This window comes from Coturnix japonica, unplaced genomic scaffold (genome assembly GCF_001577835.2).
Source record: "Coturnix japonica isolate 7356 unplaced genomic scaffold, Coturnix japonica 2.1 chrUnrandom578, whole genome shotgun sequence".
Lineage (NCBI taxonomy): Eukaryota > Metazoa > Chordata > Aves > Galliformes > Phasianidae > Coturnix > Coturnix japonica.
This window is the reverse complement of record NW_015439952.1, coordinates 12,043-24,280: the sequence shown is the minus strand read 5'-3', so window position 1 is coordinate 24,280 and position 12,238 is coordinate 12,043. Positions and strand designations below refer to the sequence as shown.

The window sequence follows — 12,238 nt, the reverse complement described above, 5'->3', positions numbered from 1 at the left end:
TGTTCCCTTGATCGATTTGTAGGTCCCATAGATATCCCATATAGGAGTCCCCATATTATTGGCTTGCTGTTCCTTTATGTCCCATAGAATCCCATATGATCTCCATATTATGGTCTGCTGTTCGCTGTATGGTCCCATGTATGATGCCCAGATTTCATTATGGCTTCTCGCAGTGTGTTTCCGTATATGGGGCTGCCCATGAGTGAGGTCCCAGTCCTTCATGCCCTTCCTGACCCCACTCAGCTAGCTCTGTTTTAGGGGATTGCCCACCGTCCATACTTATTCCTATGGGGTCTGCTGTCCTTCTTTGGCATGCCGGCACACTTAGTTAATCCCCACTTATACTTTGCCCTTGGTCTGTCTTTCCCCTTCTCCTGAGGCATACTGCATTTCTAGAAAGCTGTATTGCAGCCGTGCCCGGCCACTGACCGTCCCTCCCGTCACCCAGCCTCCCCACCAGCAGCAGCTTGCACACTCCTGCGCACCTCTGCGGGCCTCCCCATACACCCCCCATCACACCCTGTGAACACCAATCCCCATCTGCCCTCCTGGACCCCAACTCCCCCCTACCTTTAATTAGCTTCCTGTCAGGGGCCGTGCGCCCGCCTTTAACATGTGGCCCCTTAAGCTCATCAGTCTCGTTCACTCACTCCCATCCCCCCCCCCCATTCTCCCGTCCTACAAGTGGTCACCCCACTTGTTTTCATCCCCCCGAATACCTCGATCCCCAGTCTGGCAACCCCCACGAGACGTTGGTAGCTACGCCTTATTTCGAGGCTGGCGCAGCTGGCCTCCTCCACTTGCGGTGAACAGCTCGGATAGCATGCGAGGATTAGCTGCCCCATTTTCGTTCATGTCCAGTGTCGCCGGGCACAAGACCGGAGGAGGACACTGCACGGACCAGGCATTGCTCGAGTGGAAACCCTCAGTCTTCCACGCGGGGGCCCCAATTCCAACCGCGTCAACCAAATCGTTTCAGCGCCCTCGCTCTAACCCGGAGACTCTGATGCGGCGGGACTCATAGGGTATTTATGGGGTCAAGGTGGCGATTGTTCTGGGGTCTGATAGATAAGGCGCGCTCCAATCCCTAAGCCCCCACTTCTCATCGGGGGAGATGGCCGCAATCTGTGACACTGTGGCGTGGTTGGTGCTCCCCTTCAGAGGATGATACGCGGGAGCATCGTGGTCCCATTCCCATATTCCCCGCATCACATGGTGCGATGATACTGCCATATCCCCCCCCCCATGGGCGACTCCATTTTCCACCAACTAGTTCCCCCTATCCGCGAACCGGTATGTAGTGAGAGATAGGGGGGGATATGGGGGGAGATAGGGGGAGTATTGGGGGAGATGCGGAATTCCCTTCGTCGTCAACATCCGCTCGGAGCGCTTTAAGACCCAGTCCACCCGAGCTTTATCGCTTCCCCATCTCACCCTATATCCCCCGGCGATATCCGCTCCACAATATCCCTAAATTATCTGGGGTCCCAGGTAGTTCTCCCCAATCCTGAACCCCATGCTGGGCCCCGTCCATACCGATCCGCTCGATCTTCCACCCCCTTTTCCTCCCCCCATCTGACCCCGTATCTTCCCCCACATCCCCCATATTCCCTCCCATTTCCCCCCATATACCCCCCCTGATAGTGGGTGAGGCGGTCGACCTGTTCCTCCCCAATCTGAGCACTCCAGGCTAGGATACATGGCGGGGACCCCCCTATCTCACCTGTATTCGATAGGGATACTGGGGTGGCGCCGGGGCGGGATTCGTGGGCTCTATGGGGGTGAGCTGCGCTGAAAGTAATGGAAAAGAAGATAACACTCTGCCCGATGTTTGTTGTTCTGCCATACGTCACCATTGCAGATTTGCGATGGATAAAACATCGACCATATACTAGATAATTATATTTACATTGTATTTTGATTACAAAATGATAGAGCGTTGTTGAAGGAACACTCGTCAAGTTTAGAAAACTCAGACCTGTGACCCGGTAAGTTCTGGATGATCGCAGACGTCAGGATACTGAAGGAAGAAAGAGATGATCTCATATATGGCTTTTAACCGGCGTCGACAAGGTACTTTTTAAAATTTATACGAGCTTAATCGTTTCAAAGTTACTTGCCAATAATCATTACATTTTGCGATAGAAAAGAGAATGGCCGGCTAGTGCATATGAAGAACTGCAGGAGCCTTGATAATAGAGTGGGGTTCTTTATTTTCTCATTAACATGGACTGTTTAATTTTCTTGGATTGTTGTTTATTTTTAATCAGTGAAAAGTATCAGTAGGCCTTACCATAGAATTTTTATTTCTAAGTTAATAATGTCTTTTGTTTTTTTTCTGTTGGTTTTCTTTGTGTTCTTTTTTTTTCTTTTTTTTTTTTAATTTAAAATAGCTTTTCTATTGCAGTTCTCAAGGTTTCTAGCGATTTAAGTGCGATGATCCATTTCAATAGGACTAATGGCCTCTGACGTATTTGCTCCATTCTGTTTATAGATATTGTTGTTATACCTGCATTGTGACTTCTCGTGGATTGCGTATCGCTCCTTGTACATATTTTTATCGTTTTACAAATGTTAAAATAATCCTGAGAAGTTGTTGGACCATATTCAAATAATCAGAAAACGCTTGTTTCACTCATGTAAAGACATGACACATTTTTTATTTGTGGCTTAGTAAGAAGCTGTTCCATCAGTTTTATTCACCTCAGTAAAAAAAAAAAATAAATAAGGCCTTGCGTTCACGAGTCAGCATGGCAGATGTCTCACGGATCGCCTCGGCGTACTGGAGCAGGTCCAAGAGATACATGGGGGAGCCAACGACGGCTTCGAAGGGTTGGGAGAAACTCAAACCAACTGCGTCAGTTATCAAGAAAGAGCAGAAACTGGATTAGAATATGAGCTGTACCTTTGACCTGAAGTGTGATTCTGATCACATCTGTGTACCAAATTCATTACTTAGGGCAGTCTTAGTAGTGACATCCTTAGTCAGTGTTTAGTCGCAATACTAGGGCCACAATGTTTAATATGTTTATTAATGTCCTGTGCAGTAGGACAGAGTCATTCTCAGCAAGTCCTCTGAGGGAATCTGACAGGCTGGAGAAGTGAGCGCAAGAAAATGTGCATGTCTCTGCACGCTAGTTTTGAAATAATTCCTGCAAAAACTGCTTTGGAAGGGAATAATTACAGAAAGGTGGATTCCTGAGAGTTCTGGTATCAGGACGTAAGCTAAATGATCAGGATGGCGAGGCGTACAAACTGTTTTTCAGTACAGCAAAGTGATATAACAGGGAACAGGCAGTGCAAAGAGGAACAATTCTTCCCATCTGTTAAGCGCTCCTGAGGTCTCACTTGAAGTACGGCGTCCAGTCTGGAGTTCAGAAAAATGCTGACATGCTCGAGGAAATCCAGCAGGTCTCTAGACTAGTTAGAGAGTCAGTTGCTGTAGACACAAAAAGAGGCTGAGATAACAGTTGAACCTGGAGAATGGCAGAAGAGAGATTTTAGTGTTTTCTATGACTGTCATATAGCTGATTATAAGGACAAGGATACTGGGCTCTTCATGAGAGTGCCCCAGTAATAAAATGGATACAATGCGACGTGCAATGGATACAAATTACAGCAAACTCTAGTCAAGTACTGATCTTGTGTTTTTTCATTGTGGAAGAGGTCAAATATCAAAAGAGGCACACAGAAAGATGCGTCCTTTCGCGCAATCTCTGTCTCTCATTCGCCCATGATAATTCGATGCTTGCCCAGCACAAGGATTTGCTCAAGTAAAGCTCAGCGCTGGGCTGGAAACAGTGTTGGGGCAGGGGATGTTGGGCATATGTTGGACCTTCCATGTGTGCCCTTTGAAGCAGTGAATTATTTGTAGGTTAATCAGTGTTTCGCTGATGTCCAGATCAGAGCTCCTTATTTTCTGTGATGTTCTTCCTTACACTTATGAGAGTTCTTTGTCTGTAGGGATGTCTGCCTTCGATAGAATTCAGTATGGTGTAGGGGATTCTCTGTTTTGGCAATTTGTAGCATTTTTGCTAAGGGTTAATTCTGGGTCTTAAAGTAGAAATTTTAAATTTTTTTTTTTTCCCTGCAGATCCGCATCATGATACAATTTTACAATTTCTTATCAGTGATTGAGTTAACTCCTCAAGAGTTGCTCTTCCCAGCCTTTCTATACTTTGACCTTGTTTTTGTCCTCTCTGCTTTGCAGCGTTTCTCATGTTTCATTTTTTTCCCCATTGGAGCTATAGTACATCTTGCTCAGGTTCTGTGGTAGCCTTGGATGAATTGAAAGTAATGATAAAATATCATCCCAGAGGCAACTTCTTTCCAGAGAAATACAGCTGCCCCTTAGTTCTACTATTCCTGGCTAGAAATTGTTGTCTGCCAAGTTTCCAGAATAAACGAAGTTAAAAATCCCATTTCTTAGAGTCTTGTTCATGTCTTCAGATTCATCCTCTTAGGACCCATTTACATCTGGGGGTCACATATGGTTGTCGTTCTTGTTATTGCCAAGTGTATTGGTTGATGCGAATGAACCTTTACTTGAATCCCCTAACCACGTTTTGAAGTAGATAGACAGGCAGGATGACCAGTCACAGTCTCGTGTTTTAGTAGATTGTTGGCATTTAGTTATGGGTGTGGTTGTGAATTAATACACCTAACTGTTATAGGTAGTATCCGAAAAGGAGAATTCACCGATGCTGCGACACTCTCCTCGCGCGTGGGAATCACTTAGGAATTGAATTTGAACAAGAAAGATTATGAAATTCTTGGAAGGCGGGTGAAGTATTGAGAATATAGGTGGATACGAAATAATAACATTTCTTGAAATTGAGATATGGGGGAGAGGGTGCTTTATCGAAAAAATGGTTGTGTGAAGTTAGGAATGCGCCATGGATCTGTAGAATACAATGGGTTAGTGCATTTCTGATTTCGATTAGGCTGTGGGGAATTAACCATTAGCCGCAGTGTATGGGTCAGAATGTTGAAGACAGTATGTGGGAAAATTGATGGTTGACGACATTGATCAGAGTGGCAAATGGGGGAAATATTATGAGGGTGTGAGTATATTGCGACGTGGGATTTGGGGATCTTTATGTGGGGTAAGGCGTTGTGTGTGTGAGGTGATTAGAAGTGACAATTTCATGGAGTGAACAGAATTGAGAGATAAAGGAAGAAGAGAAAGGAAAAGGTGAAGAGAATTGAATTTAGAGGAAAAATTTCCGGTCGATGGATGGCGGCATGGGGTCAGATGGGGATTTATGGGGACAAGATTAGGGATATGGTGAGGGATATGGGGGGATTTATGGTGGAGATGGGGAGGAAAAGGGGTTGGGAAATGGGGTCGGATAGGGGGAAATAGGGTGGAAATGGAGTCGGGATGGGGGGAATGATGGGTCAGATGGGGGAATATGGGGCGGAAATGGGCGTTGGATGGGGGAAACAGGTCAGAGGGGGGAATTGGGCGCTGGGATGGGGTGGAAATAGGGTCAGATGGGGGAAATGGGGTGTGATGGGGCGGAGTATGAGGTGGGAGGGCGGGTTGTGGGTGGAGAAGGTGGCAGCAAATATTAGTTAGAAGAGGAGATGGAGGAAAAAATGGGTTCAGATGGGGGAGATTGGGGGGAGAATGGAGCCCAGGAGGGATGAATGGGGGGATGGAGAGTGAGGAGCGATGGAGGGGATGATAAGGTGATGGAGGAATCTGGGGTCAGGAAGGAGATGGGGCGGGATTTAGGGGTGATGCGGGGGTGGCAGAGCAGAAAGCAGGCTTGTTGGTCCAATGGGAACCCACATGGAGGGAACAGGAGAGGAGGGAGCAGACGAGGTTGGAAACGGCAACAGGCAAGCTGTGGGGTCAGGAGGGGCCATAGAAAGGACCCCCACCCCCCACAGCTGCCCCACACCCCATAGGAGCCCCATCCAAGCTGCCCCACACCCCATAGATTCCCCATACCCCATAGCTGCCCCACACCCCATAGATTCCCCACATCCCATAGGTTCCCCCATCCCATAGGTTCCCCACACCCCATAGGTTCCCCCATCCCATAGTTTCCCCCACCCCCCACGTTCCCCCATTCACTCACGCTGCTGCTCTGAAGCTCCCCCTCACTCTGACGCAGCCCGTCCCGTCCCCGCCGCAGCGCCGACATTTATCGAATCTCTTGTTGGAGCCGATGGCGCCGTCACAGCCCGCGGGGACACAACGACCGGACACACACATACCGGAGATGGACGGGGAGCACGGCGTCCCATCCACCACCTGCAGCGTGGGCACAACGGGTGGGTACTATATATGGGTACTATATATGGGCACTATATATGGGTACTATATATGGGCACTATGGATGGGCACAGTGTATGGGCACAGCATATGGGCACAGCGTATGGGCACAGCGTATGGGCACAGCATATGGGCACAGTGTATGGGCACAGTGTATGGGCACAGCGTATGGGCATAGTGTATGGGCACAGCGTATGGGCACAGTGTATGGGCACAGGGTATGGGCACAGCGTATGGGCACAGTGTATGGGCACAGTGTATGGGCACTAATATAGGGCACTATGGATGGGCACAGCGTATGGGCACTAATATAGGGCACTATGTATGGGCACAGCGTATGGGCACAGCATATGGGCACAGCGTATGGGCACAGTGTATGGGCACAGCGTATGGGCACTAATATAGGGCACTATGTATGGGCACAGTGTATGGGCACAACATATGGGCACAGCGTATGGGCACAGCGTATGGGCACTAATATAGGGCACAATGTATGGGCACAGCGTATGGGCACTAATATAGGGCACTATGGATGGGCACAGCATATGGGCATGATGGATGGACACTATATATGGGCACTATGGATGGGCACTATGGATGGGCACGATGTATGGGCACATTGTATGGGCACTATGGATGGGCACTATGGATGAGCACATTGGGCACAGCATATGGGCACTATATATGGGCACTATGGATGGGCACAACGTATGGGCACTATGTGTGGGCATAACGTATGGGCACTATATATGGGCACTATGGATGGGCACAACGGATGGGTACTATGGATGGGCACAACGTATGGGCACAAAGTATGGGCACAATGGATGGGCACAACGTATGGGCACAATGGATGGCACAACAGATGGGCACAACAGATGGGCACAATGGATGGATGCCATGGTCCACAACGTATTGATGCCATGGGGTACAATGTTGGCACAACTTATCAATGCCATGGGGTATAACAAACATTGGCACAACATATTGATGCCATAGGGCACAACGTTGGCACAATGTATTGATGCCATGGGGCACAACGTTGAAATACCGTATTGATGCCATGGGGTCCAATGTTGGCACAACATATTGATGCCATGGGGCAGGGATTGACGCCATGGGGCAGGGATTGATGCCATGGGGCAGGGATTGACGCCATAGGGCAGGGATTGACGCCATAGGGCAGGGATTGATGCCATGGGGCAGGGATTGGTGCTGTCTATGGGGCAGGGATTGGTGCCATGCTGCAGGGATTGGTGCTGTCTATGATGCAGGGGTTGGTGCTATCTATGGGGCAGGAGTTGGTGCTATCTATGGGGCAGGGATTGGTGCTGTCTATGGGGCAGGGATTGATGCTGTCTATGGGGCAGGGATTGATGCTGTCTATGGGGCAGGGATTGGTGCTATCTATGGGGCAGGGATTGATGCCATGGGGCAGGGATTGGTGCTATCTATGGGGCAGGAATTGGGGCTATCTATGGGGCAGGGATTGGTGCTGTCTATGGGACAGGGATTGGTGCTGTCTATGGGGCAGGGATTGATGCTATCTATGGGGCAGGGATTGGTGCTATCTATGGGGCAGGGATTGATGCTATCTATGGGGCAGGGGTTGGTGCTGTCTATGGGGCAGGGGTTGGTGCTGTCTATGGGGCAGTTGTGGCCGCTGTGCGCTCACCTTTGGCTGCAGCACCTGGTACGTGCCCAGTTGCCGGGACTGGCAGATCAATTTACATCGATCCTCGGCCGCGACGCCGCCGTAACGCGGCTCCCAGTCGGTAACGGGCGGCAGCGCCGGGAGCACGCGGTGATTGAAGGCGGCACATTGCTGCTCCCGGAACGCTGCGGGTCAACGGGGCTGTGAGCGATGGTGGGGCTCATACAGACACATGGATCAGCCCCATAGCACAGCCCCACAGCTCAGCCCCACAGCTCAGCCCCACATCTCAGCCCCACATCTCAGCCCCACAGCTCAGCCCCACGGCTCAGCCCCACATCTCAGCCCCATACCACAGCCCCAAAGCTCAGCCCCACAGTTCAGCCCCACATCCCAGCCCCACAGTTCAGCCCCACAGCTCAGCCCCACATCTCAGCCCCACAGTTCAGCCCCACATCTCAGCCCCACTCACCGCTGCCCCCCGGGCACTTGTTGATGTTACAGGAGCGGAATCGCAGCCGTTCCCCGCGGCAGAACCGGCCGCCGTTTCGCGGTGTGGGGCGGGAGCAAAAGCGCTGAGAGGACGAAACGCCGCCACCGCAGCTCCGGGAACAGCGGCTCCAGGGGGACCAGGGCGACCAGGAACCATCAACGGGGACCTGGGGTAAAACAACAGCAACCAGCAGCATTGATACAACAGCATTAATACAACAACATGAATACAACAGCATGAATACAACAACATGAATACAACAGCATGAATACAACAGCATGAATACAACACCATCAACCAGCAGCATTAATACAACAGCATTAATACAACAGCATGAATACAACAGCATTAATACAACAACATTAATACAACACCATCAACCTACATCAACCAACAGCATGAATACAACAGCATGAATACAACAACATTAATACAACAACATGAATACAGCAGCATCAACCAGCAGCATTAATACAACAGCATTAATACAACAGCATCAACCAACATTAACCAACAGCATTAATACAACAGCATAATACAACACCATGAATACAACACCATCAACCAACATCATCCAACACCATCAACCTACAGCATTAATACAACAGCATCAACCAACATCAACCAACAGCATTAATACAACACCCTTAATACAGCAGCATCAACCATCAACCAACACCATGAACCAACAGCATTAATACAACATGAATACAACAGCATTAATACAACAGCATTAATACAACAGCATCAACCAACGTCAACAACCAACAGCATTAATACAACATGAATACAACAGCATTAATACAACAGCATGAACCCAACAGCATCAACCAACACCATCAACCAACATCAACAACCAACAGCATGAACCCAACAGCATCAACCAACAGCATTAATACAACAGCATCAACCAACATCAACCAACAGCATTAATACAACAGCATGAACCCAACAGCATCAACCAACACCATCAACCAACAGCATTGAACACAACAGCATCAACCAACATCATCCAACGCCATCAACCTACAGCATTAATACAACACCATCAACCAACACCATTAATACAACAGCATCAACCAACATCATGAACCATCAACCAACATCAACCAACAGCATCAACCAACAGCATTAATACAACATCAGGACCCATTAGTGGGGATCTATGGGGAAAACCAGGCTGTGAACCCAACACAAGGACCCAGCAGTACAGATCTATGGGGAAACCACACCGTTAACCCAACACAAGGAACCATTAGTGGGGATCTATGGGGAAAACCAGGCTGTGGACCCAACACTGGGATTGATCTACGGGGAAAACCACCCCATGAACCCAACGGTGGTATCTGACCATGGGGATCTATGGGGAAAATCATTCCATGAACCCAATGGCACCATCTAACCACAACTTGTAGGGGAAAATCCACCCCCTGAACCCAACACCAGGACCCATCCGTGGGGCAGAACCATACCATGAACCCAATACCGGGGTTGATCTATGGGGGAAAACCACCCCACAAACCCAATGCCCCAATCTAACCACAGCTTATAGGGCCAAAACCACCCCGTGAACCCAATGCCATGATCTAACCACAGCTTATAGGGCCAAAACCACCCCGTGAACCCAATGCCATGATCTAACCACAGCTTATAGGGCTAAAACCACCCCACAGACCCAACACTGGGACCTAACCAAGAGTTCTATCAGGACTTAACTATGGGTTCTACAACCCCGAACCCAACACCAGGACCCATCCAAGGGGTAAAACCACCCCATGAACCCAACACCGTGGTCTAACCGTGGGTATCTATGGGAAAAACCACCCCATGAACCCAACACCGGGATTTAACCATTGGGTTCCATAGGGAAAACCACCATGAACCCAACACCGGGACTTAACTATGGGTTCTACCAGAACTTAACTATGGATTCTACCACTCTTAACCCAACACCAGGGTTGATCTACAGGGGAAAAACCACCCCAAAAACCCAAAGACATAGTATAACCACAGCTTATAGGGCCAAAACCACCCCATGAACCCAACACCAGGACTTAACTATGGGTTCTACCACCCTGAATCCAACACCAGGGTTGATCTATGGGGGAAAAACCACCCCAAAAACCCAAAGCCACGATCTACCCACAGCTTATAGGGCCAAAACCACCCCATGAAACCAACACCAGGACTTAACTATGGGTTCTACCACTCTGAACCCAACACCAGGACCCATCCAAGGGGTAAAACCACCCCATGAACCCAACACTGGGATTTAACCATGGGTTCTACCACCCTGAACCCAACACCAGGGTTGATCTATGGGGGAAAAACCACCCCACAAACCCAATACCATGATCTAACCACAGCTTNTGGGCACTATATATGAGCACTATATATGGGTACTATATATGGGCACTATATATGAGCACTATATATGGGCACTATATATGGGCACTATATATGGGTACTATATATGGGCACTATATATGGGCACTATATATGAGCACTATATATGGGTACTATATATGGGCACTATATATGAGCACTATATATGGGCACTATATATGGGCACTATATATGGGCACTATGGATGGGCACAGTGTATGGGCACTATGGATGAGCACTATATATGGGCACTGTATATGGGCACTATATATGGGTACTATATATGGGCACTATATATGGTCACTATATATGGGCACTATATATGAGCACTATATATGGGCACTATATATGGGCACTATATATGGGCACTATGGATGGGTACTATATATGAGCATGATGTATGGGCACATTGTATGGGCACTATATATGGGCACAGTGTATGGGCACGATGGATGAGCACTATATATGGGCACTATATATGGGCACTATATATGGGCACAATGGGTGGGCACTATATATGGGCACAATGTATGGATGCCATGGGGCACAACATGGGCACAATGGATGGGCACAACATATGGGTGCCATGGGGTATAGCATGGGCACTGCATTCCCATCGACCACCTATAGCATGGACACAGCATGGGCACAATGTATGGGCACAACGTATGGGCACAATGGATGGGCACTATATATGGGCACAACGAGTGGGCACTATGTATGGGCACAGCATATGGGCACAATGTGTGGGCACAACGTATGGATGCCATGGGGCACAACGCATTGATGCCATAGGGCACAGCATTGGCGCTGCATTGGAACAACATGGGCACAATGTGGGCACAATGTATGGATGCCATGGGGTCCAATATTGGCACAACGTATTGATGCCATGGGGTACAACACATTGATGCCGTGGGGTACAACGTTGGCACAACATATTGATGCCATAGGGTACAATGTTGGCACAATGTATTGATGCCATGGGGTATAACACATTGATGCCATAGGGTACAACATATTGATGCCATAGGGCACAATGTTGGCACAATGTATTGGTGCCATGGGGCACAACGTTGAAATACCGTATTGATGCCATGGGGCAGGGATTGACGCTGTGGGGCAGGGATTGATACCATGGGGCAGGAGTTGATGCCATGGGGCAGGGATTGGTGCTATCTATGGGGCAGGGATTGACACCATGGGGCAGGGATTGATGCCATGGGGCAGAAATTGACACCATGGGGCAGGGATTGATGCTATCTATGGGGCAGGGGTTGGTGCTGTCTATGGGGCAGGGATTGGTGCTGTCTATGGGGCAGGGATTGGTGCTGTCTATGGGGCAGGGATTGGTGCTGTCTATGGGGCAGGGATTGGTGCTATCTATGGGGCAGGGGTTGGTGCTGTCTATGGGGCAGGG

The 12,238-nt window shown here is 48.9% G+C and overlaps 1 protein-coding gene across 1 annotated transcript in view; it reads right to left on the bottom strand.

Annotated features, from left to right (window-relative positions):
• LOC107307392 (A disintegrin and metalloproteinase with thrombospondin motifs 4-like) overlaps positions 1-12,238 on the bottom strand; it is a 22,270-nt gene that overhangs the window by 1,279 nt on the left and 8,753 nt on the right. Inside the window, exons 2-4 of the mRNA XM_032441800.1 lie at positions 8,413-8,599; positions 7,962-8,125; positions 6,090-6,265 (exon numbers count right to left, since the gene is read on the bottom strand). Of these exons, the coding sequence (XP_032297691.1) occupies positions 6,090-6,265; positions 7,962-8,125; positions 8,413-8,599 (527 nt within the window). The remainder of the gene's footprint in view (positions 1-6,089; positions 6,266-7,961; positions 8,126-8,412; positions 8,600-12,238) is intronic.